This window comes from Coregonus lavaretus (assembly GCF_964263955.1).
Source record: "Coregonus lavaretus genome assembly, chromosome: 15".
Classification (NCBI taxonomy): Eukaryota; Metazoa; Chordata; class Actinopteri; order Salmoniformes; family Salmonidae; genus Coregonus; species Coregonus lavaretus.
The window spans coordinates 6,736,719-6,761,674 of record NC_140002.1 but is presented as its reverse complement, the minus strand read 5'-3'; the positions used below and the strand labels follow the sequence as shown (position 1 = coordinate 6,761,674).

Below are 24,956 nucleotides of genomic sequence, written 5' to 3'. Positions count from 1 at the left end.
TTGGTATTATGGCGGTCCAAAACAAATATTATAGGTGCATGGCGCCACCTACTGTATTGGCTGTGTATTAGCCTACTATTCTGTGGTATGAATTCATTACACTTTGTGAAAAAAATGGCACCCATTAAAACCTAACCACTATTCCACTACTTCGGCCCTATCTGATCCTACTCCAGGCCAGCAGCCTTGAAGGATGGGACACTATCATTCAAAACATCTTGTAACTCTTCTGCAGTAAAATCTCATACACCCAAGTAGTTCTCTGTAGCTGCCACCAGAACATCTATCCTCTGTGATTTAAGTTCCATTGCTGCCGTACAATTGACAACCATGGCCATGAATGCCAAAAAAACAACCTTACTGAAGCACATGTTATTCCTATCCCTCTCTATTAGCCTCGGCCAACATCTTCCTCTTCTACTCTCTTTACTGTCTCAGCATACCACACCTTCTGCACTACTCTGAACCTGGCAACCTCAACCTGCCTTTCACCGGACACCTCTGATCTCCAGCACCATGGGTACCCCTACAGTTAACACACACAACTCTTTCCACCAATACTCCACATTCCTTTGTCTCATGTCCTCCTGAACACTTCTCACATCTAGGAACCTCCCTCCTACATACTGCTGCTACATGACCATAAGCTTGACACCTAAAACACTGTAGTGGATTGGGACAAAAGCTCTCACGGAATAACTGACACATCCTAACTTGACTTTATCTGGTAAAGACTCCGCATCAAAACTCGGTAGTACTGACAGTGTCTTCTCTGTTTCACCACAATCTCCACTGGGTCTTCGTCGCACCAAACGGCTGGCGTCACAAACACAGAGAGTCTTCAACGTCAGTTGACCCTCCTCAACACTTAACGCCACTCCAGTTATCACTCCTTTCAACAGTATGTCACACTTCTTGTCCCCAGTCGCGTGGTGCGACACGATTCCACTTTGAGTCACTTTCACCAACCTAACATTCCCCAACCTCTTCTCCACCCAACCTGACACCACATATGGATCAGCCAGAAGGCAAGAATCCATTCTCTCCAAAAATCTCGCTCCAACTGGGCCAAAATCATCTTCATCACCATCGGGAGGAGGCTCAAACTCTGCGGTCTTCACAGCACCTGCCACCGCAGTTAATTCATCCTCACTCTCGTCATGTTCAATTTCCTTCTGCAGCACTCCATATTTACTCTTAATATGTTCCCCTTTCTTCCTTTTTTTTCCTGCCAGCCTTCTTATCAACCTCTATGGGTTCCTCTGACTCCACCTCCAAGTCTGACAACCAATCGGGTGTAGGCCTACCTGTCATCTTGTCCCCCCCAAAAAGCTCTTAAAAAAAAAGATGTGTGGCGATGTTCCCCATAATTATGTTGGCGCTCCTTGCTGGCCATGAAAATCAAATGCAAAAATAGAGTACGGTAACACTGTAGCAGGTTTGAGACATGACCACTCACCTAAAATAGTGTCCATTAGTCAAAGAAGGAAAAACACTGAGTATTAAAATATACAACATGTACAGCTTTATTCCTGTCCTACCTACCGATCTTAGATTTACTATAAAACATATTATTCATATATTTTTTAACATACTACAGGATTCTTTATGACCTGCCCTGTTTACATTCATCAGTTGGAATATTACTATGTAATCTTCATTGATTCCTAACCAGTCCCATGGTTTCACTTGCAATTATATAAAAAAATGTCATACTTTAAATTCATTTACAAAAGTGCTGTACAAGCATGCCTGTTCTTCCAGATGCAATGTACACAATCCTCATACCCTCCCCAAATAGTCCTATGTCAATCACATCTTATCTGTGAAGTGGATTCATGTGATCGTCTGAACGGCTTGTATGTAAGTGACTCATTTTTGTGGTTTGATGTTTAGTGACAGTTGTAGACCTATTTGTCCAGGCAGAAATGACTGAAAGTAGCCTCAACATGGTGAGACCTGGAAAAACTTGCCCCGATGGAGGAGGACATTTGTCAACGGCCTATGCTCCTACATCTGCATTGCTTGTCAAGTAACAGACACATCTCAACATCAACTGTTCAGAGGGGACTGTGTGAATCAGGCCTTCATGGTCGAATTGCTGCAAAGAAATCACTACTAAAGGACACAAATAAGAAGAGACCTGCTTGGACCAAGAAACACGAGTAATGGACATTAGGCCGGTGGAAATTTGTCCTTTGGTCTGGAGTCCAAATATATTTTGATTTGTTTAACACTTTTTTGGTTACTACATGATTCCATATGTATTATTTCATAGTTTTGATGTCTTCACTATTATTCTACAATGTAAAAAATAGTAAAAATAAAGAAAAACCCTTGAATGAGTGGGTGTGTCCAAACTTTTGACTGGTACTGTATCTACTGCTGTACTACATTTGTGATTCTTTTTTTACATTTTGTATTATTGTGTGCTTGTTTGACTATTACTGCATTGATTGATAGGAACTAGAACAGAAGTATTCATTGCACCCTCCATAACACCTGCTAAACTGTGTACGCAACCAATACAATTTGATTTGATCTCATCACCCTATATCACGACCGTGATCATTGCTATTATACTGCGAGATTCAGGCCCTTGTTCTACTTACCCAGAGTCAGATAAACTTGTGGATACCATTTTTATGACTCTGTGTGCAGTATAAAGTAAGTTAGCGGTAGTTTCGGAAGCAAACGCTTACTAGCGTTAGCGCAATGACTGGAAGTCTATGGGTACGGGTACAGAGACATAAAAATGGTATCCACGAGTTCATCTGACTCTGGGTAAGTAGAACAAGGGCCCGAATCTCGCAGGATCCCTTTAAAGGTCCAATGCAGCCGTTTTGATCTCAATATCAAATCATTTCAGGGTAACAATTAAGTACCATACTGTGATTGTTTTTCAAATAAAATGGAAGAAAATATTGGCAGAGAGGTTTGGAACTCTTTCTTATTGGTCTATTAACTTATTTACTGCTTGGAATACCATGGAAGGCCAAAATTCCCTCCCACCAAAACAGGCTAACATTTCAGGCGTTTCTTTCAAACAGCTCTTACAATAAAAAGGGCACTATCATAATTTTCACAATTTCACAGTATTATTCCAACCTCCGGGTGGAAATATATATAAACACAGGAAAATCACATTTTTGACTGCACTGGGCCTTTAACACTTTCTGTCTATATCGCCCAGCCAAATGAGTATGTGTTGCAATGCAAAGGTAATTCTGTTTTAGTTTGTTTAAGCATCACTTGACATGGAAAAGAATAAAGAAAGAATAAATTAAAATCATTCCAGAATGTATTTTATTTTTCTCTGCTCCATCCCCACCCCACCCCTAATCCCTGTTGCTGCACTCATTCAATACAAGGATATGGTGCTGATTCCATTTGACAACAGATTAAATAAAGTTACAATTCATTTCACTACACGCAAAAAATCCATTCAAACCATTGCTTAAATATGCTTATGTCTAATTGTCCTTAATATGTACATCTACATAGTAATAATTTGGGACTGAAATTAACTCAAAAGCCCATACATTTGTACAACATAAACCCACTTTTTCACAGTCCATTTTGTTTTAACCTCCGTCAATGAGTGGAGCCTGTCGATCTCGACTACATGAGAAAGCCTTGCAGTATGACGGTTGACGGTGTTGGTATACCAGGGGTGTTTTCATTAGTCGGATTCCGTTGCAAAACGTTTTGCATTGCAACGGAAAGCATTTACCGTTTGCTTCCATTTGGTTGCTAGAGTAAACAGAATAAACGGAATGAAACGGGGAGGGGCCTACCTGAATTTGTCCAATAAAAACTCTTGATTTTGTTGCAAAATATTTTACGTTTTGATTGAACTGTTTCTGTTGCAAAACGTTTTGCAACAGACAAAATGTTTTTACACCCCTGTTGACTGCCTTAAAAGCCCAGGACTCATTTTGAAGTCTCCTGCAACAACGGTCCCAGCAATGCAGGGCACACTGCATGCAATGCCTTTAGCCGAGGTCGGTATGTTCTTACCAGGCAAATTCTCTGAGCACATCATGGAGAAAAACTTAAAGATTGCATCAGTTTTTTGTAATGATTTGATAGGCCTACAAAAGAAAGAGGAACATGCAGGCTATGTTGACTGTCTGATGCTGGCGTTTCAAGATAAGAGATGAGGCTGATTTGGTTTTAGCTCTACATTGAAAAAGAAATAAAAAATGTATTGTCACATATACCTAATACTGTAGGTGAAATGTGTTGTTTCACACGGTCAGCCATAGTAGTACGGCGACCCTGGAGCAAATTAGGGTTTAGTGCCTTGCTCAAGGGCACATCAACATATTTTTCACCTTGTCGGCTCAGGTATTCGAACTAGCAACCTTTCGGTTACTGGCCCAATATGCTAACCGCTAGGCTGCCGTGGAGCAGCAGACAGCATTCGGTCAGTGGGGGTCTAAGTTGATTCTTCCTTCCTGACCCACGGTCAGTAACTTGTTTGATTGGTTTGAGTCTGTTTTGTGGTTGGATGGGGGTGAAGGGGAGTGAATTACAAATGTTAATGAGGAGTGATGTTGCTGAGAAACTGGCTTTTATTTGGTGGTCGTGGTAGTATTTCACATGGAGATGTTTTCGTACAGGTCTTCGATCTTCTCCTTAAAAAACTCCCTCAGCTCGGGTCTCTTCGCTTTTAATGTGGGAGTCAACAGGCCATTCTGTATGGAGAACTGCTCGTTATGGATGTATATGTTTTTCACCTTGGGAGAGACAGAATACATTAGATCCTTTGTCAGGTCAAGTGTGCATATCAGCTGTTTGTCATCATCATCTAGCAATTCTCTTTCAGACAGTTGTCATTTGCCCTCACCAATGAACACCTCACAATTGACACACGCACACACACACCTGCTCAAACGAGTGGAGGCCACTGGCCTTTCCCAGTCGCTGCAAGTCTTCCATGATGGCTTTCTTCAGGACCTTTACACAAACACAGACAAGACACCATACCATAACTCTAAGACAATACCATGTATTATGTTATGTCGGTCTATTCAACAAAAGGACAGGGTGCAACTAAAAGGGTTCAACAAGTTGCCCTTTCCTTTTCTTTACTCAGTTTACTCAGGATCTGAGGATCTGATGATCTTTCTCTAAAGCGCAGTACCTACACATTAATGGTGTGCAACAGGAATCCTTTCTTTTGATTACGTCAATCTATTCACATCTATTTACATAGTTGATTATTTCAACCCTCTCCTTCATCATGGCAACAAACAGAATGAAAACGCCATTGAATGTAGACGATGGGATTGAAATCACGTACAGTATTTTTACAGAGGTCCCGATAGCTCCCCTCCATGCCTTTCTTCAGGGCCCAGGCAGGCATCGTCTCTGGGTCAGGAACAACTATGGCAACCAGACAGGACTGGAAGAGAAACACACCAAGTAACCTTTAGAAATGAGAAATAATCAGATGTTGTCTGTCTTTATCGCTCTCTCTTTCTCTCTCTCGATGGGCTTAAGTAAGTATGTGTCTCTCTATGAAACCAGCTGTGCATAAACAGTATCCAGCATAAACTGTGGCTTTAACCCATTACAGTCTATGCCCTGTCTAAGCCGGAGGAGGAGGGGGGGGGGGGGGGGGGGGGGGGTTCTACTAAGCTATATGGAATTGTTTTAAGAAAGTCATACCAAGGATCATTTAGCTATTTGATTTTGAATTTTAAGATCCCTTGAAGTATCAAAAAAATGTCAACAAAAATTATTTGATTAAAAAAAAAATGTTGGCCTTACTGCTATTAGCCCATATAAACTCATTGAATAACATATTCACTATATGGAACAACAGATAGTCCCAACAAAAAATCTAAAGGAAGTTTGTTCTGAAGTGTCTGTCCTATATCTGAGAGATTTAAGAAAGATCAGGAAGGTTTTGTTATTTTTTATTTTTACATTTAATTAACCTCTTATGTTTGGCACTAAACAGTCTCCGTATATACACTGTACAAAAATATAAACGCAACATGAAACAATTTCAAAGATTTTACTGAGTAACAGTCAATTTAAATAAATTCATTAGTCCCTAATCTATGGATGTCACATGACTGGGAATACAGATATGCATCTGTTGGTCACAGATACAGTGGGGGAAAAAAGTATTTAGTCAGCCACCAATTGTGCAAGTTCTCCCACTTAAAAAGATGAGAGAGGCCTGTAATTTTCATCATAGGTACACGTCAACTATGACAGACAAAATGAGATTTCTTTTCTCCAGAAAATCACATTGTAGGATTTTTAATGAATTTATTTGCAAATTATGGTGGAAAATAAGTATTTGGTCAATAACAAAAGTTCCTCAATACTTTGTTATATACCCTTTGTTGGCAATGACACAGGTCAAACGTTTTCTGTAAGTCTTCACAAGGTTTTCACACACTGTTGCTGGTATTTTGGCCCATTCCTCCATGCAGATCTCCTCTAGAGCAGTGATGTTTTGGGGCTGTCGCTGGGCAACACGGACTTTCAACTCCCTCCAAAGATTTTCTATGGGGTTGAGATCTGGAGACTGGCTAGGCCACTCCAGGACCTTGAAATGCTTCTTATGAAGCCACTCCTTCGTTGCCCGGGCGGTGTGTTTGGGATCATTGTCATGCTGAAAGACCCAGCCATGTTTCATCTTCAATGCCCTTGCTGATGGAAGGAGGTTTTCACTCAAAATCTCACGATACATGGCCCCATTCATTCTTTCCTTTACACGGATTAGTCGTCCTGGTCCCTTTGCAGAAAAACAGCCCCAAAGCATGATGTTTCCACCCCCATGCTTCACAGTAGGTATGGTGTTCTTTGGATGCAACTCAGCATTCTTTGTCCTCCAAACACGACGAGTTGAGTTTTTACCAAAAAGTTCTATTTTGGTTTCATCTGACCATATGACATTCTCCCAATCCTCTTCTGGATCATCCAAATGCACTCTAGCAAACTTCAGACGGGCCTGGACATGTACTGGCTTAAGCAGGGGGACACGTCTGGCACTGCAGGATTTTAGTCCCTGGCGGCGTAGTGTGTTACTGATGGTAGGCTTTGTTACTTTGGTCCCAGCTCTCTGCAGGTCATTCACTAGGTCCCCCCGTGTGGTTCTGGGATTTTTGCTCACCGTTCTTGTGATCATTTTGACCCCACGGGGTGAGATCTTGCGTGGAGCCCCAGATCGAGGGAGATTATCAGTGATCTTGTATGTCTTCCATTTCCTAATAATTGCTCCCACCGTTGATTTCTTCAAACCAAGCTGCTAATCTATTGCAGATTCAGTCTTCCCAGCCTGGTGCAGGTCTACCATTTTGTTTCTGGTGTCCTTTGACAGCTCTTTGGTCTTGGCCATAGTGGAGTTTGGAGTGTGACTGTTTGAGGTTGTGGACAGGTGTCTTTTATACTGATAACAAGTTCAAACAGGTGCCATTAATACATGTAACGAGTGGAGGACAGAGGAGCCTCTTAAAGAAGAAGTTACAGGTCTGTGAGAGCCAGAAATCTTGCTTGTTTGTAGGTGACCAAATACTTATTTTCCACCATAATATGCAAATAAATTCATTAAAAATCCTACAATGTGATTTTCTGGAGAAATAAAATCTCTATTTGTCTGTCATAGTTGACGTGTACCTATGATGAAAACTACAGGCCTCTCTCATCTTTTTAAGTGGGAGAACTTGCACAATTGGTGGCTGACTAAATACTTTTTTCCCCCACTGTACCTTAAAAAATGTTTGCCTCATGTAGCGCCACACATCTCCTTCGCATAGAGTTGATCAAGCTGTTGATTGTGGCCTGTGGAATGTTGTCCCACTTGTCACGGTTTCGGCCGAGGCTGCCTCTCTCCCTTGTTCGGGCAGGCTTCGGCGTTCGTCGTCTCCGGAATTCTAGCTGCCACCGATAGATGTTTCATGTTCGTTTGCTTTTGTCTGTTTGTTTCCACATCTGTTTCTGTTTTACGTAATTAGTGTCCTATAAGTTTCTCGTTGTGTTTGTCTAGTGTTGTGTATGATTGTTTCCGTCAGTGTTGTGTGTTGCTCGGTTGAGCGTATTTCTCCACTGTGCTGGAGCTTAGTTGCACTTGTGTGTGCACCGTTTCATTTTGTCGCACCTGTTAGTGCGCATTTGCCTTTCGCCTTCGTGCGTGGTTTTGCTGTCGGGCTTAGTTGTCCTGTTGCCTGTGTTGGGCTAGAAATACAGCTTTTGGAACCTTCAGTCTGCGTCCTGCATTTGATTCCTACACTACACCATACTACACGCCCTGACAGAATCATACACCTCCAATGGAATCAGCAGGAGCCGAAGCAGCCCAGACGAGACTGGAAGCCCAGGTTCGGGACCAGCAAGAGCAGCTCCTGCAGATGGGGAACGCCCTGCAGGAGGTGATTACCACACTCCGAGGCTGGGGTTCGCCTCCACCGCCGCCCGCCCTGCCAGCACCATCGGCCAGCCCGCCCATTCCAGCGCCGGAACCTCGAGGAGTCCGACTATCTCTCCCGAGGGCCTACGACGGGACCGCGGCTGGGTGTCAGGGATTCCTGCTCCAGGTAGAGCTATACCTGGCCACCGTGCACCCGGCACCTTCAGGGCACGAGAGCGTGTCCGCCCTGATCTCCTGCCTGGCCGGAAAAGCGTTGGAGTGGGCCAACGCGGAGTGGAGGAAGATCGACGCCACGACGATTACGTACACCGAGTTCTCCCGCCGCTTCAGGGCGGTGTTTGACCATCCCCCGGAGGGGAAAGCGGCGGGGGAGCGTCTGGTCTTCCTCCGGCAGGGGAGGAGAAGTGCCCAGGAATTCGCGCTCGAATTCCGTACTCTAGCGGCAGATGCAGGGTGGAATGATCGGGCCCTCATCGATCTATACCGATGCAGCCTACGAGAGGACGTCCGTCGGGAGCTGGCTTGTAGGGACACCAGCCTCACTTTCGACCAGCTGGTGGATATGTCCATCAGGCTGGATACCCTGCTGGCTACCCGCGGACGTCCTGCGGAGGGTCCGTCCATTCCACCCTCCAGCGCCTCCGAGCCTTGTCCTATGGAGCTCGGGGGCGCTGGCGCTAGAGAGAGGAGGAGTCGGCAGGCTAGGGGGTCCATCCACTGCACCAACTGTGGTCGGGGAGGACACACCGCGGCTAGGTGCTGGGGATGGCCTCCTAGGGGAGATGACGACAGGTCCCGCACTGGGGATTCCCTCCAGGTGAGTAGGCGCCCCACTCACCCAGAGCTCTCTGTTGCCCATTTTTGTATGCCTGTACGTTTTCCACAGGTAGCACCTCATTCCCAGCATAAGGCGCTGGTAGATTCAGGCGCGGCTGGGAATTTTATTGATAAAAAGTTTTGTTTAGCGTTAGGGATTCCCCTCATTCCTGTTGATGTTCCTTTTCCCGTTCACGCCCTAGATAGTCGTCCGTTGGGTACGGGCTTGATCAGGGAGGTCACGGCGCCACTTAGGATGTGTGCGCAGGGGGATCATCAGGAGATGATTCAGCTGTTCCTGATTGACTCTCCTGCGTATCCGGTGGTGCTGGGCATGCCCTGGTTGAGTACCCATAACCCAGTGATTTCGTGGCAGGAGAGGGCTCTGATGGAGTGGTCTGCTCAGTGTGTGGGTAGATGTTTGGGCGTTTCCGTAGGGGCTACCTCGGTGGAGAGTCCAACCCAGGTGCCCGCATTGCACGTTCCACCTGAGTATGGGGATTTGGCTATTGCGTTTAGTAAGGCGAGGGCGACGCGGTTGCCACCCCATAGGCAGGGGGATTGTGCGATAAACCTCCAGGCAGGAGCTGCGCTCCCACGGAGCCATGTGTATCCTCTGTCTCAGGAGGAGAAGAAAGCTATGGAGATTTACATAGACGAATCGCTGAGACAAGGATACATACGGCCGTCCACTTCCCCCGCGTCCTCGAGTTTCTTTTTCGTGAAGAAAAAGGATGATGGTTAGCGCCCATGCATCGATTACCGTGGTCTCAATCAGATTACGGTGAAGTATAGTTATCCACTCCCGCTGATTGCGACCATGACTGAGTCGTTGCATGGGGCGCGTTTCTTCACGAAACTAGATCTCAGGAGCGCGTACAACTTGGTGCGCATCAGGGAGGGTGATGAATGGAAAACAGCCTTTAGTACCACCTCGGGCCATTACGAGTATCTGGTCATGCCATACGGGTTGATGAACGCTCCATCAGTTTTCCAATCATTTGTGGATGAGATCTTCAGGGACATGCAGGGGCAGGGGGTGGTGGTGTACATTGATGACATTCTCGTGTACTCACCTACCCGTGTCGAGCATGTGGCCCTGGTGCGCAAGGTGTTGCGGAGGCTGGTGGAGCACGACCTGTATGTGAAGGCAGAGAAGTGTCTGTTTTTCCAGGAGTCGGTCTCCTTTTTGGGTTATCAGTTGTCTGCGTCAGGGGTGAGGATGGAGGTAGACCGGGTGTCGGCCGTGCGTAATTGGCAAACACCAACCACTGTGAAGGAGGTGCAGCAGTTTTTGGGGTTTGCAAATTACTACAGGAGGTTTATCCGGGGTTTTGGACAGGTGGCAGCTCCCATCACGTCTCTGTTGAAGGGGGGTCCGGTGCGTCTGCAGTGGTCGGCCGAGGCGGACAGGGCATTTGGGAGGCTGAAGGACCTGTTTACCTCGGCCCCGGTGCTGGCGCATCCGGATCCCTCTTTGCCGTTCCAAGTAGAGGTGGACGCGTCGGAGGCCGGTTTAGGAGCCGTGCTTTCACAACGATCTGGCGCGCCACCTAAACTCCGCCCCTGTGCTTTTTATTCTAAGAAGCTCAGTCCGGCGGAGCGGAACTATGACGTAGGGGACAGGGAGCTGTTAGCCGTGGTACAGGCTCTAAAGGTGTGGAGGCACTGGCTTGAGGGGGCTCAACACCCTTTCCTCATTTTGACGGACCACCGTAACCTGGAGTACATCCGGGCGGCGAGGAGGCTGAACCCTCGCCAGGCAAGATGGAGTATGTTCTTGACCAGGTTTACGTTTAAGATCACGTACATCCCTGGGTCACAGAATGGCAAGGCAGATGCGCTGTCTCGGCGGTATGACGCGGAGGAGAGGTCCGTGGAGCCCACTCCCATACTGCCTGAGTCGTGTCTGGTGGCACCGGTAGTGTGGGAGGTCGATGCTGAACTCGAGCGGGCGTTAGGCACCGACCCTAGTCCACCACAGTGCCCGGAGGGTCGGAAGTACGTTCCGCTCGAGGTTCGGGATCGATTGATCTATTGGGCTCACACGTCACCCTCCTCTGGACATCCGGGTATCGGCCGGACAGTGCACTGTCTTAGTGCCAAGTACTGGTGGCCCACGTTGGCTAGGGATGTGAGGGTTTATGTTTCCTCCTGCTCGGTGTGCGCCCAGTGTAAGGCGCCTAGACATCTACCTAGGGGTAAGTTGCTACCCCTGCCCGTTCCACAACGGCCATGGTCCCACCTCTCAGTGGACTTTATAACAGACCTTCCCCTCTCCCAAGGGAATACTACCATCCTGGTCGTTGTGGACCGGTTCTCTAAGGCCTGTCGTTTGCTCCCCATGCCGGGTCTTCCTACGGCCCTGCAAACTGCCGAGGCACTGTTTACCCATGTGTTCCGGCACTACGGGGTACCCGAGGACATTGTGGCTGATCGGGGTCCCCAATTCACCTCCAGAGTCTGGAGAGCGTTTATGGAGCGGTTGGGGGTCTCGGTGAGCCTCACCTCGGGTTACCACCCGGAGAGCAATGGGCAGGTGGAACGCGTAAACCAGGATGTGGGTAGGTTTCTCAGAACATACTGCCGGGACCGGCCGGAGGAGTGGTCAAGGTACGTTCCCTGGGCCGAGATGGCCCAGAATTCCCTACGCCATTCCTCCACTAACCTAACTCCATTTCAATGTGTGTTAGGTTACCAGCCGGTTCTGGCACCCTGGCAGCAGAGCCAGATCGAGGCTCCTGCGGTGGATGAGTGGGCGCGGCGCTCGGAGGAGACTTGGAACGCTGCACACGTCCACCTGCAGCGGGCCCTCCGACGTCAGAAGGCGAGCGCTGATCTCCACCGCAGTGAGGCACCGGTGTACGCACCTGGTGATCGAGTCTGGCTCTCTACCAGAAACCTGCCCCTCCGCCTGCCCTGTTGGAAACTGGGTCGGCGGTTTGTAGGGCCATTTAAAGTCCTGAGAAGGTTGAACGAGGTATGTTATAGATTACAGCTACCTGTGGAGTATAAGTGTATTAACCCCTCGTTCCATGTGTCCCTTCTCAGGCCGGTGGTAGCGGGCCCACTCCAAGAAGATGAGATCTTGGAGACTCCTCCGCCCCCGTTGGACATCGAGGGGGCACCGGCGTACTCCGTGAGATCCATCTTGGATTCGAGACGTCGGATGGGGGGTCTCCAGTATCTAGTGGAGTGGGAGGGGTACGGTCCGGAGGAGCGGTGCTGGGTGCCGAGGAGAGACGTGTTGGACCCGTCGCTCCTGACGGAGTTCCATCGGAGGCATCCGACGCGCCCTGCGCCGCGTCCCCCTGGTCGTCCCCGAGGCCGGAGTCGGCGCACGTCTGGAGCCGCGCGTCAAGGGGGGGGTACTGTCACGGTTTCGGCCGAGGCTGCCTCTCTCCCTTGTTCGGGCAGGCTTCGGCGTTCGTCGTCTCCGGAATTCTAGCTGCCACCGATAGATGTTTCATGTTCGTTTGCTTTTGTCTGTTTGTTTCCACACCTGTTTCTGTTTTACGTAATTAGTGTCCTATAAGTTTCTCGTTGTGTTTGTCTAGTGTTGTGTATGATTGTTTCCGTCAGTGTTGTGTGTTGCTCGGTTGAGCGTATTTCTCCACTGTGCTGGAGCTTAGTTGCACTTGTGTGTGCACCGTTTCATTTTGTCGCACCTGTTAGTGCGCATTTGCCTTTCGCCTTCGTGCGTGGTTTTGCTGTCGGGCTTAGTTGTCCTGTTGCCTGTGTTGGGCTAGAAATACAGCTTTTGGAACCTTCAGTCTGCGTCCTGCATTTGATTCCTACACTACACCATACTACACGCCCTGACACCACTCCTCTTCAATGGCTGGTTGAAGTTGCTGGATATTGGTGGGAACTGGAACACGCTGTCGTACATGTCGATCCAGAGCATCCCAAACATGCTCAATGGGTGACATGTCTGGTGAGTATGCAGGCCATGGAAGAACTGGGACATTTTCAGCTTCCAGGAATTGTGTACAGATCCTTGCGACATGGGGCCGTGCATTATCATGCTGAAACATGAGGTGATGGCGGCTGATGAATGGCATGACAATGGGCCTCAGGATCTTGTCACGGTATCTCTGTGCATTCAAATTGCCATCGATAAATGCAATTGTGTTCGTTATCCGTAGTTTATGCCTGCCCATACCATAACCACACCGCCATCATTGGGCACTCTGTTCACAATGTTGACATCAGCAAACCGCTCGCCCACACAATACTATACAGGTGGTCTGCGGTTGTGAGGCTGGTTGGACGGACTGCTAAATTCTCTAAAACGAAGTTGGAGGAGGCTTATGGTAGAGAAATTAACAATCAATTCTCTGGCAACTGCTCTGGTGGACATTCCTGCAGTCAGCATGCCAATTGCACACTCCCTCAAAACTTGAGACATCTGTGGCGTTGTGTTGTGTGACAGAACTGTACATTTTAGAGTGGTCTTTTATTGTCCCCAGCACAAGATGCACCTGTGTAATGATCATGCTGTTTAATCAGCTTCTTCATATGCCACACATGTCAGGTGGATGGATTATCTTGGCAAAGGAGAAATGCTCACTAACAGTGATGTAAACAAATTTGTGCACAACATTTTAGAGAAATAAATGTGCATATGGACAATTTCTGGAATCTTTTATTTCAGCTCATGATACATGGGACCAACACTAAACATGTTGCTCTGTCAGGAGGCTGATGTGGATGTGGTGTAGGAATCAAGCGCAGGACACAGAAGCTTCGTCTAACCAGACTTTACTAGACTACAAAAAATAACAAAACGGGCCTAAACAAACCCGGAGGCGAACGATTACGCAACAGTGCGTAAAACACCAAAACACTGATAGCGCACGAAAACAGTGCGACGGTCCTAAACAAGCAATAGGCAAAAGGACAGCACCAACAGACAGGCGGAACAATTACACACAACACACGACTAACAAACGAGAAACTTATAGGATACATAATTAACACTAACAGGGAACAGGTGTACAAAGAAGACAAAACCAAACAAACATCGATAACATACAACGGTGGTAGCTAGTACTCCGGGGACGACGACCGCCGAAGCCTGCCCGAGCAAGGAGGAGGAGCAGCCTCGGCCGAAACCGTGACATGCGTTTATATTTTAGTTCAGTATACTTCCATTAATTTTTCCAACTTGTACGGGGGACCTTCAGACGAGTCTTGTGAGGCCTGTGGGCGTCCTAGAGCAAAACAACATATTCGTGTTCGTGAGAGTCTCACCTTTCCACAGAGGGGTCATATTAGTGGGAAGCCCAAACTGTTCGGACGCTACAGACAGAAGTTGGCAGATCGGCTGTACCGACTTCAGGCGAGTCCCAAGACTCTTGTGGAGGCCGTAGCGCAAAACGGAGAACACCATTGTGTTGGTGAGAGTGTCATCTTTCCACAGAGGGGTCATAATAGTCAAACCGTTCAGACACTAGAGACGATTTTGGGTAAGACTTTACTTGAAACACAGCGTCATAACACATTATGACACGGTCATAACCTGTCATAATATGGTCATAACACTGTCATGACCCATATTTACACCTGTTGTGACATATATTGTGTTATTCTATGGCTGGTTATGACACCTACATAAGAGTGTCAAAACTCACATTTATTCAAATTATTTATTTCCCTGCCAAGAAGTTTCCTTTTGTTTAAAAGTTTGTTTCTTAAGTCCTTTGTTGTTGTTGTAATTAATTATTTACAGTCGTGTTTTTTTCCATCATATTTTAAATAACCTGCTGAAAATACACTTTATGACACTTTCATGAAGCATTGTGACCATCCTGTGTCACTTTACTTGGACTAAGAAAATACACTTTATGACACGGTCAAGAAGCATTGTGACCATCCTGTGTCACTTTACTTGGACTAAGAAAATACACTTTATGACACGGTCAAGAAGCATTGTGACCATCCTGTGTCACTTTACTTGGACTAAGAAAATACACTTTATGACACGGTCAAGAAGCATTGTGACCATCCTGTGTCACTTTACTTGGACTAAGAAAATACACTTTATGACACGGTCAAGAAGCATCGTGACCATGACCTTATGTCAGTCATCAGTCAAAAAGAGGGTGCCTTATCATGCTCCTGAAATCTGCTCATAAGCAACAGAGCATTGGGGTAGGTGCATGTTTTGTGGGTTTTGACATTCTTATGTAGGTGTCATAACCAGTGATAAAATCATGCAATATACAGTATGTCACAACAGTTCTAAATATATGTGTCATGACAGTGTTATGACCATATTATGACTGGTTATGACAAGTTATGTCAGCTGTTATGACATATTATGACTGTGTCATAACGTGTTATGATGCTGGGTGTCAAGTAAGTGTTACCTGATTTTGTGAGAAGACCAATTTTCGAGATGTCTCATGGTCTGACAAACACCGCTCGAGCTCTGCCACCTTTCACCGCAGATGCGGAAGTGCAGATGCAGTGAATTGCAAAAAAATTTAAAAAATATCTCTAGCTTAAACTGGCAGATTTTTATGGGGATTTTTTGTATTATGCTAATGTCTAGCTGTGTGCCAGTGGTTCTGGGTCCAGTGCCCATCTTTAATGATAATGCCCAAACAACTCTTACCATGGGCTGTCATGCGATAACAACGAAGTGGTTAGGGAGATCACCTGTAGGCTGTCACCATGGACGTAGAGCTGGGTCACGGGCTCACAGCGGATGTAAATGTTCTCTATCTTCTCAGGAGAGATGTACTCTCCCTGGGCCAGCTTAAAGATGTGCTTCTTCCTGTCAATGATCTTTAGTGTACCGTTCTGAGGAGAGGAGAGGAGGGCAGACGTCAAAAATATGCTCATACCTTACATTTTAATTGAGATACTTGTGAATGTCAAGTTAGGATTTGGCCCTAATATTGAGGGTACATAACACAAGGAAGGCAAATAGATGTTTGAGGAAAGGTATTTTCAAGGGAAGGGTCATAAACAAGCATGTGTACGAACAGGTAACCATTTCCCTATGTCTCCGGTGTGGAGCCAACCGTCTGTGTCCAGGGTTTCAGCAGTCCTCTCAGGGTCTTTGAGATAGCCCTTGAAAACATTGGGTCCTTTCACACACACCTAATGGATGATCAGCGAGAGGGAGACAGCCACAGAGTGAGAATGAAAGAGAATGTGTTCAGCACCCAACTATCACATTGACCAATGTTTACATAGCCTCAGTGATCAATTGTCTATGGCCCTGTTCAAATAGGGATTATCCTAAAATATCCATGATGATTTATTGAACTCACCTCTCCTTCTCCCTTGCATGCAAAGTAGTTCTTCTCAGCCACATCCACCAGCTTGATGAGGTTACATGGCAATGGTGCCCCAACATGACCTAGAGTTAGTCATCAAACCAAGGAGAAGTATTAGAAACAAATCTAGTGTACAGACAGCTGTGAAGTCATGTCTTAATTTGTTTGACTGAAGTCATTACATAGTAAATTGGCTGCCACCAAAAATGATGCATTTATACAGTATCAAGCCAAGCAGCAACGTGAAGCTGAAAATACGAAAATATAGAATCAAACCAGTAGGGGGAGCAGTTGGATAATATTTTCCAATTATAGGGTGTGTGAAGATCTGAAATTGTTATTCCCCACTGAGACCCCTGAATGTCATCCACACACATTCAGTTGTGTCTGTTGCCAAACTAACAGTGGGCTGCCCCACTGCCCAGGTACTGTAAGAGCACAGTGCCTTATTAAGAGAGTGTACTGATCAGGGTTGCCATGTCCACGTTTTTCCTGCCAATTTAACTACTTTGAAAACAATGTCGCGGGTGAAAATGTATTGGTCGCGGGTTTTTGGGCTACTTCTAAATTGTACCGCCGCTGCCATGGGATTATCATATATCTTTTTGAATCTATTTATTTCACTGTGACCTGCTGCTACTGATAATCAGGTAGTGGGGCAGTCGGTTGCTGAGTGAGTGAGTGGTATTGATGGAGGGGGAGGGCCTTGTGTTGAGAGAGGCTGCAGCAGGCAGCAGGCAGCTGAGTCACGTGGGTGAGGGAGAGCAGCACATGTGCACGTCATGACAAGTATTGTGAGAACAACAAACGAATAACAGCACTAGTTCCATATGTATTTATAGTGCAGAGGAGTATAATGCACAGGGCCTATATAAGTCCAGAGTAGCTTCCGATCCCTTGATCAAGATCACACAAAAACATTTTTTATGTAAGCAATACCACCCTGCAGTATACCACCCTGCAGCATACCATCCTGCAGCATACCATCCTGCAGCATACCACCCTGCAGCATACCACCCTGCAGCATACCACCCTGCAGCATACCACCCTGCAGCATACCACCCTGCAGCATACCACCCTGCAGCATACCACCCTGCAGCATACCATCCTGCAGCATACCACCCTGCAGCATACCACCCTGCATCCCACTGCTGGCTTGCTTCTGAAGCTAAGCAGGGTTGGTCCTGGATGGGAAACCAGATGCTGCTGGAAGTGGTGATGGAGGGCCAATAGGAGGCACTCTTTCATCTGGTCAAAAACAAAAATCCAATCCCTCAGGGCAGTGATTGGGGACATTGCCCTGTGTAGGGTGCTGTTTTTCGGATGGGATATTAAATGGGTTTCCTGACTGTCTGTGGTCACTAAAGATCCTATGGCACTTAATGTAAGAGTAGGTGTGTTAAGCCTGGTGTCCTGGCTAAATTCCCAATATGTCCACCTAATCATCCCCAGCTTCCAATTGGCTCATTCATCCACCCTCCTCTCCCCTGTAAATATTTACCAGGTTGTTGCTGTAAATGAGAAATAAAACTCAGTCAACCTAGATTGTCATTATGGAGACACCTATTTGGCAACTCCTCTTGCTGAAAAAACAACAACGTTTTCAGGCCTTGCGGGCGGGTTTTGAGTGGTCCTTGGACTAGAAACTTTTGCTAGACCTTGCAAAGTCTGCATCATTAAATAATATGTAATAAGTAATGACATTACTAGGCAGACAGGAGATCATGGCTGTATTCCAAATTACACCCAATTCCTTATATGGTGCACTGCTTTTGACCTGGGCCCATAGGGCTCTTATATAGGGAATAGGGTGCCATTTGGGACGCAAACGATGGTTCAATGGGTTGATAGGTGGTTCAGGTGTTACAGCTACTATAGCATCCATTCAAATGTACTGCAGCTCAATATATTACCAGTGTAACCTTTGGCCATCGCTGTTTCACAGAGACAATAAAGTGTCTGTTGCATGGTTGGGTTGTCATACCGAAACTGCCAACGTGTTGTACCACAGCACAGTACGTGGGTAAATACTGTCTGCGATCCACAGGTCTTTGACCTAACTGTAATTAGGCCTCCCGACCAGTTGCCCCTGTTATCACACATTACAGAGGGGAAATGGTTGTGGCCGTGACACCTGCAGCCAGCCGGAAGCCACAGAGCTAAAAACAGTGAGAACCTCAAAGCCTGTGTTTGTTTGTGTGAGTCTGAAGCTGAAAGCACTTACGTGCGGTGGAGGAAGGAGTTCGCTTCAGCTGTATATTACGTGTTGCGTCGGTGCTTCCGCTGAAAGTATGTGATCCTGACTCATAACCCCATCTCCTCAGGACATGGAGGGCCTTGTTGATATTGGCATCAGTCAGCAGCAGCAGCTACAGTCAGTCACACTATAATGTTTCCCCAACACACAGCGTGTTATCTCTGTGTGCTTGTGTTTCCACCGTTGTAAAACCTCTGAGACTTTCACCCCAGTGGTGAAGTATAAGGCTTTTACAGTTTTTCTCAATTGCTAAAACACTAAACCCTATTGTCTGAACCAAATGCTCAGTTGCCTGAACCCACTGATTGAATCAATCACTCTTTTGGCAAAACCATAAGCACTTTTCACCTGTTTAGACATAACTTGCCAACACATTTTCATTGTGATGCACCCGTGCTGCATAATGGTGAGCACAGGTGACAAAAGTCAAACACAATTAGAGCACAGGTGTCACTACTTGAACACAACAACTCAAAATTGATCACACTTGTGGCTAATGATGTGAGGGAACATATACAGTAAGCCAGTTCAGAGAGCACTGGTTTGTGAGGCCCTACAATGGATAGAAATCTGAGAGGAAGAGTTCGTGTGAGAGGAGGTCGAGGTGGTCGAGGTGGTCAGCGAAGACAAAGAACAGTAATATCTGATGAAATCAGAGCTACTATGATTGACCATGTTCTTGTCCATGGTATGAGCATGAGGGAGGCTGGACAAAGGGTACAACCAAACATCAGTAGATTCACTGTGTCCACCATAATCCGAAGATTTAGAGAAGAGAACAGGTAATTACCTTTTTTTGACATTATAGTACAGTATGTAAATGTTGACAGCAATTACTGTATGACATACTATATACTGTACCACACAAAGGGTACAACCAAACATCAGTAGATTCACTGTGTCCACCATAATCCGAAGATTTAGAGAAGAGAACAGGTAATTACCTTTTTTTGACATTATAGTACAGTATGTAAATGTTGACAGCAATTACTGTATGACATACTATATACTGTACCACAGTATACTGTATGTAAATATATGTTTCAGTACATCACTGTACCAATGTACTGTAGTATTGTAATGGAGGGTTGGTCTAACTGTTTGTAGGCCTAGTATTCCATGTATATTTTTTGTAACTCCATGTTCTCTTTTTGTAGAATTGAAAGACTGCCACATGGGGGTGGGAGGACAGGTATGTTCTCCCCACACCAAGAGACCATAATTGTTGATATGGTCCGTGAGAACAATGCCATTAAACTGAGCGAAATTCAGCAGAAGATCATTGAGGACCATTTAAATTTTGAGGGTATCAACAGTGTCAGCCTCTCTACTGTTGATCGTGTCCTCAAGCGCAACAGACTGCGCATGAAACAGCTATACAGAGTGCCCTTTGATCGCAACTCAGACAGAGTCAAAGAGCAAAGATTCCAGTATGTACAGGTTGGCATATATCCAGACACATTCAATGTTGATTACTCTAAGTAGTGATTTACTGTAGTGGCCTAAATCACTTTTTCCGTATCACTTACAAAACTATATCTATTTCTACAGAGGGTTTTTCAACTGGATGCAATGGAAAGACCCCATCAATACATCTACATGGATGAAGCTGGGTTTAATCTCACCAAAAGGAGAAGGAGAGGCCGTAATGTGATTGGCCATCGGGCCATTGTTGGTGTTCCTGGGCAGCGTGGTGGCAATGTCACATTATGTGCTGCCATCAGCAATCATGGGGTTGTCCACCATCATGCCAACCTGGGGCCCTACAACACTCACCAGCTCCTCATTTTCCTCAATCACATGCGAGATGCTTTGTTAGGGCAGCAGGATGAGCATCCCATCTATGTTGTTGTTTGGGACAATGTGAGTTTTCACAGAGCCCTCCAGGTTAGAGAGTGGTACAATATGAACCAAGGTTTTATCAATCTTTGCCTTCCACCGTACTCCCCTTTCCTAAACCCCATTGAGGAATTATTCTCCTCATGGCGGTGGAAGGTATATGAATGCCAACCTTACACCAGGGTAAATCTCCTGCAAGCCATGGGACTTGCCTGTGGTGACATAGGTGTGGAGGCATGCCAAGCCTGGATACGGCATGCCAGGGGTTTTTTCCCCCGTTGCCTGGCCAGACAAAATGTGGCCTGTGATGTGGATGAAGTCCTGTGGCCTGACCCAGTACGGAGACATGATGCTGTGGCTGAGTAATGCACTTATTTGTATATTTTTGTACTTTATTTTTACATGGGCTTACTGTACACAAGTGGCAAACGCATAAGATTTCTGTTTGTTTTTACAAGTGCTACATGTAAATGCACAATATTTCTGTTTTGTCTTTTTGTACAAGTGCTAAATGCACAGTTTTTGTTTTGTTTTGCAACATGCATTTAGCCTACAGTGAACAATAAACATTTATTTCTCCAGCTTCATGTCCTGAGCATTGTGTTTTCTATTTTTCTACGTAGTGTTTAGTGACTGTTCAGTAGTGTTTTTTATTTTGATTGACTCGGGGCACGATTTGACAACATAGTTCAGTTTTGAGCACAGATTGAACTGTTTTGAGGTGAAAGTTTGGTTTTGCAAGAAGAGTCTGAGGTTTTGTGAATGTAGCTTGAAAATTGGGTTTTGTGTTCACAGTTAAGAGAAAAGGAGAGAAGCTTTCAAGAAATGTGTCTTAGCAATCGAGAAAAACTGTAAACAGGCATGGACTAGAACTGACTGTACTCAGATGTCATAAAGGCACTCTTGCTCCCTGGCCTACTGTAGGAGTGCGTCCCAAACTGCTCTCTATATATAGTGCACTACTTGGGTGTACTGGGAGTGGAACAGCTGTTGACAGGTTGAAGAGAAGAGGAGAGAACAGGAGAGGAGAAAAGAGAAGAGGAGAGGAGAGGAGAGGAGAGGAGAGGAGAGGAGAGGAGAGATAAGGTCACCTGAGGTCCAGTCTCCAGGAGTGGTGAAAGTACAGCCAGCAGTACACTCTGTCTGGCCATATGCCTCATACACCTACAAACAGCCAGGACAGATAGGATGTTAGCAGGATGTGATATGATCAGCCTGATGGTTTGTCTGTGTGCACTCATGTCCATGTGAGTTTGTGTCTGCATGTGTTTGTTTCTTTGTCAACACACGTGCGTGTGTGTGTGTGTGCGTGCATGTGTATGCTTATGCATGCAGCTGCGTGTGTGTGTTTATGCAGGCATGTGTGTGTGTGTGTGTGTGTGTGTTTGTGTCCCTTGCCTGACAACCCAGTGCAGCCCTGAGAAACCCCAGTACAGTGGGGGAGGCCGGAGCAGCTCCAGTTACAATCATGCGTAGCCTCCCACCCAGGCTGGCCTGCAAAGGAACACAAGACTATTACACAACCCAAACTCCCACAACACAACAGGAATGCAGTCTGTGTTGTTGAAACACAATGCATCCTGCCTGCCTAGCAACACTGCCACGGGTCACACAGTGCATATTCCCATTTTATTGCCTGTACAGACACAGCTCAGATCCATCCATCCATCCATCGATATATACATCCATCCATCCATCCGCCGTATCAGGCCACTCATAGGCAGGAGGGAGAGGAGAAGAGGAGGAGTGTAGAAGAAGAGGAGGGGAGGTGGATACCTGTATCTTACTGAAGAATATCTTATCCCACAGGCTGTCCATGCGGATGATCCCACTGCTGACCTCTGCCCCTTTTCTCTTAGCTGCAAAGTTCAGCAGCCAACGCTTCAATGGTGTGTTGGCCTGGCTGAATATCTGTAGAGTACACACAGACAGTCAAGAGAGGGGGTGAGATGATATAAGATATGGAGAATGAGGAGGTGTGTGTGTGTGTGTGGGGGGGAGGGGGGGGGGGGGGGTAGAGGGGTGGTTCTCTCACCTTGTCATACATGCGGTTGAGCAGTCGAGGTACCACAGGGAAGATGGTGGGCCGTAAGGCCTTCATGTCATCAGGCAGCAGGCGGATATCGCCTTGGAAGAAACCGATCCTGCCACCATGACAATACACCACAGACTTGGGAAACAGAGAGAAATAACATAACAGTGACAACTGAGTCAAAAAGCACTTATGCATACAGTTGCATAGATCTGGCCTAATGTCGCTTTCAAGACAACTCGAAACTCGGAAACCCCGAAATGTCCACTTGGAAACTCGAGCTCTGAGTTTCCCACTTGCAAAATATCAGAATTGACCAATAGGTTCCGAGTTTCTGAGTTCTCTTGAAAGCACCACGATTCACCCCCAGTTCCTGTTTTGGAGGGCATGATGAGGACAGGCTCTGCAGGAACTGTCTTTTTTTATTTCATGTGTTGACAGACATGATTTGCATAATAGATTGGAACACCCTGGCAGGGACCATAATACTTACTGTATGTGGCATAGCCTATTCACAGAGTTCTACACGGAGAACATGAGCTGTTCCTTTCGGGGATTAATTTATAGGCATTTACATATTTACGTAGAAGTCACATGCATTAACAGTATCTGTGTGTGTGTATTCTTGTGAACGTGAAGTATGTGCCTGCTTGTGTTGGAGGGGAAGAGAGGTGGTTTCCTGTGTCTGTGTCTCACACACTGACAAAGAAAAAACACATACTGCCGTGTGGCAAAACAAGAAGGTCGGTTGAACCTGTATGGTTGCTTTACCCCCTCAGTACTGAAGCAGGTCCAGTGACAGCTTTGTTGTTTTACTCATAGTAGTTATTCAAAAGAATAGGGTCGTTTATGACTGATCCAAAATCAGTAGTTAGGGACTGAAAACACGAGCTGTGGAACCGGTATCGGAAACAATAGACCAAGGCTGCGTTCTAAATGGCACCCTATTCCCTTTGTAGTGCACTACTTTTGACCAGGTCCCATACCGCACTGGTCGAAAGTAGTGCGCTATATAGGGGATAGGAAGCTATTTAGGATGCACCCCAAGCTAGAGGCGGCATGGGGGGGTTAACGGCCCCCACAAGTTTCCTGTGGGGGCGAAGCTGTTAGAACTGGCTGAAATAATGCACACCCATGACTGTATGAGCCAGCTTATCCAGTGGAAGCAGATATTGTTTCAATAAAACAGCTGATTTGATATGTCACAATGAAATCCAATCACAGATAACCAGGTCAATAACAGCCAAGGACAAGGGCAATCGCCAAGATCATTCATGTCTGGAAACACATGTACATGCGTACACACACACACACACACATACACACACACACACACACACACACACACAAACACACAAAGAGGAGCAAGCACACGCCCACACCAACAATTATACAGATGAAAGCTTAGTGTGGGCTTTGTTTGGGACATTACCTCGATGAGTCTCTCAAACATGTGAGCCAGAGGCAGGAAGGAGATAAGAACGTCATCTTGGTTTGGGAATATGACTTTCTGTGGCATGGGGGAGAGAAACAGTGGTTAGATAGGGGATTAGAACCGTCCCTTCGGGTACACACCGGTTGAATTAACATTGTTTCCACATAATTTCAACGAAATTACATTGAACCAATGCGAAATAGACGTTGAATTGACGTCTGTGCCCAGTGGGGTTTGTTTCCCACCACTCAACTGTCAAACATGCTCTTATTTTTTATTTTATTTTATTTAACCTTTATTTAACCAGGTAAGCCAGTTGAGAACAAGTTCTCATTTACAACTGTGACCTGGCCAAGATAAAGCAAAGCAGTGCAATAAAAACAACAACACAGAGTTACATATGGGGTAAACAAAACATAAAGTCAAAAATACAAACAGAAAATATATATACAGTGTGTGCGAATGTAGTAAGTTATGGAGGTAAGGCAATAAATAGGCCATAGTGCAAAATAGTTACAATTTTGTATTAACACTGGAATGATAGATGTGCAAAAGATGATGTGCAAATAGAGATACTGGGGTGCAAATTAGCAAAATAAATAACAATATGGGGATGAGGTAGTTGGGTGGGCTAATTTCAGAATGGCTGTGTACAGGTGCAGTGATCGGTAAGCTGTTCTGACAACTGACGCTTACATTTAGTGAGGGAGATAAGTGTCTCCAGCTTCAGAGATTTTTACAGTTCGTTCCAGTCATTGGCAGCAGAGAACTGGAAGGAATGGCGGCCAAAGGAGGTGTTGGCTTTGGGGATGACCAGTGAGATATACCTGCTGGAGCGCAGACTACGGGTGGGTGTTGCTATGGTGACCAGTGAGCTAAGGTAAGACAGGGAT

At 46.0% G+C, this 24,956-nt stretch overlaps 1 protein-coding gene across 1 annotated transcript in view; it reads right to left on the bottom strand.

Moving 5' to 3' along the window:
- Positions 1 to 3,285: 3,285 nt before the first annotated feature.
- The window catches only part of LOC311142944 (long-chain-fatty-acid--CoA ligase 6-like), a 129,338-nt gene continuing 107,667 nt past the window's right edge, over positions 3,286 to 24,956 (bottom strand). The window contains exons 11-21 of the mRNA XM_084178707.1: positions 24,061 to 24,138; positions 22,632 to 22,766; positions 22,373 to 22,507; positions 21,995 to 22,090; positions 21,688 to 21,760; positions 16,495 to 16,583; positions 16,205 to 16,321; positions 15,875 to 16,018; positions 5,309 to 5,410; positions 4,891 to 4,962; positions 3,286 to 4,742 (exon numbers count right to left, since the gene is read on the bottom strand). Coding sequence (XP_084034833.1) covers positions 4,602 to 4,742; positions 4,891 to 4,962; positions 5,309 to 5,410; positions 15,875 to 16,018; positions 16,205 to 16,321; positions 16,495 to 16,583; positions 21,688 to 21,760; positions 21,995 to 22,090; positions 22,373 to 22,507; positions 22,632 to 22,766; positions 24,061 to 24,138 — 1,182 coding nt within the window. The 3' untranslated portion in view covers positions 3,286 to 4,601. The remainder of the gene's footprint in view (positions 4,743 to 4,890; positions 4,963 to 5,308; positions 5,411 to 15,874; positions 16,019 to 16,204; positions 16,322 to 16,494; positions 16,584 to 21,687; positions 21,761 to 21,994; positions 22,091 to 22,372; positions 22,508 to 22,631; positions 22,767 to 24,060; positions 24,139 to 24,956) is intronic.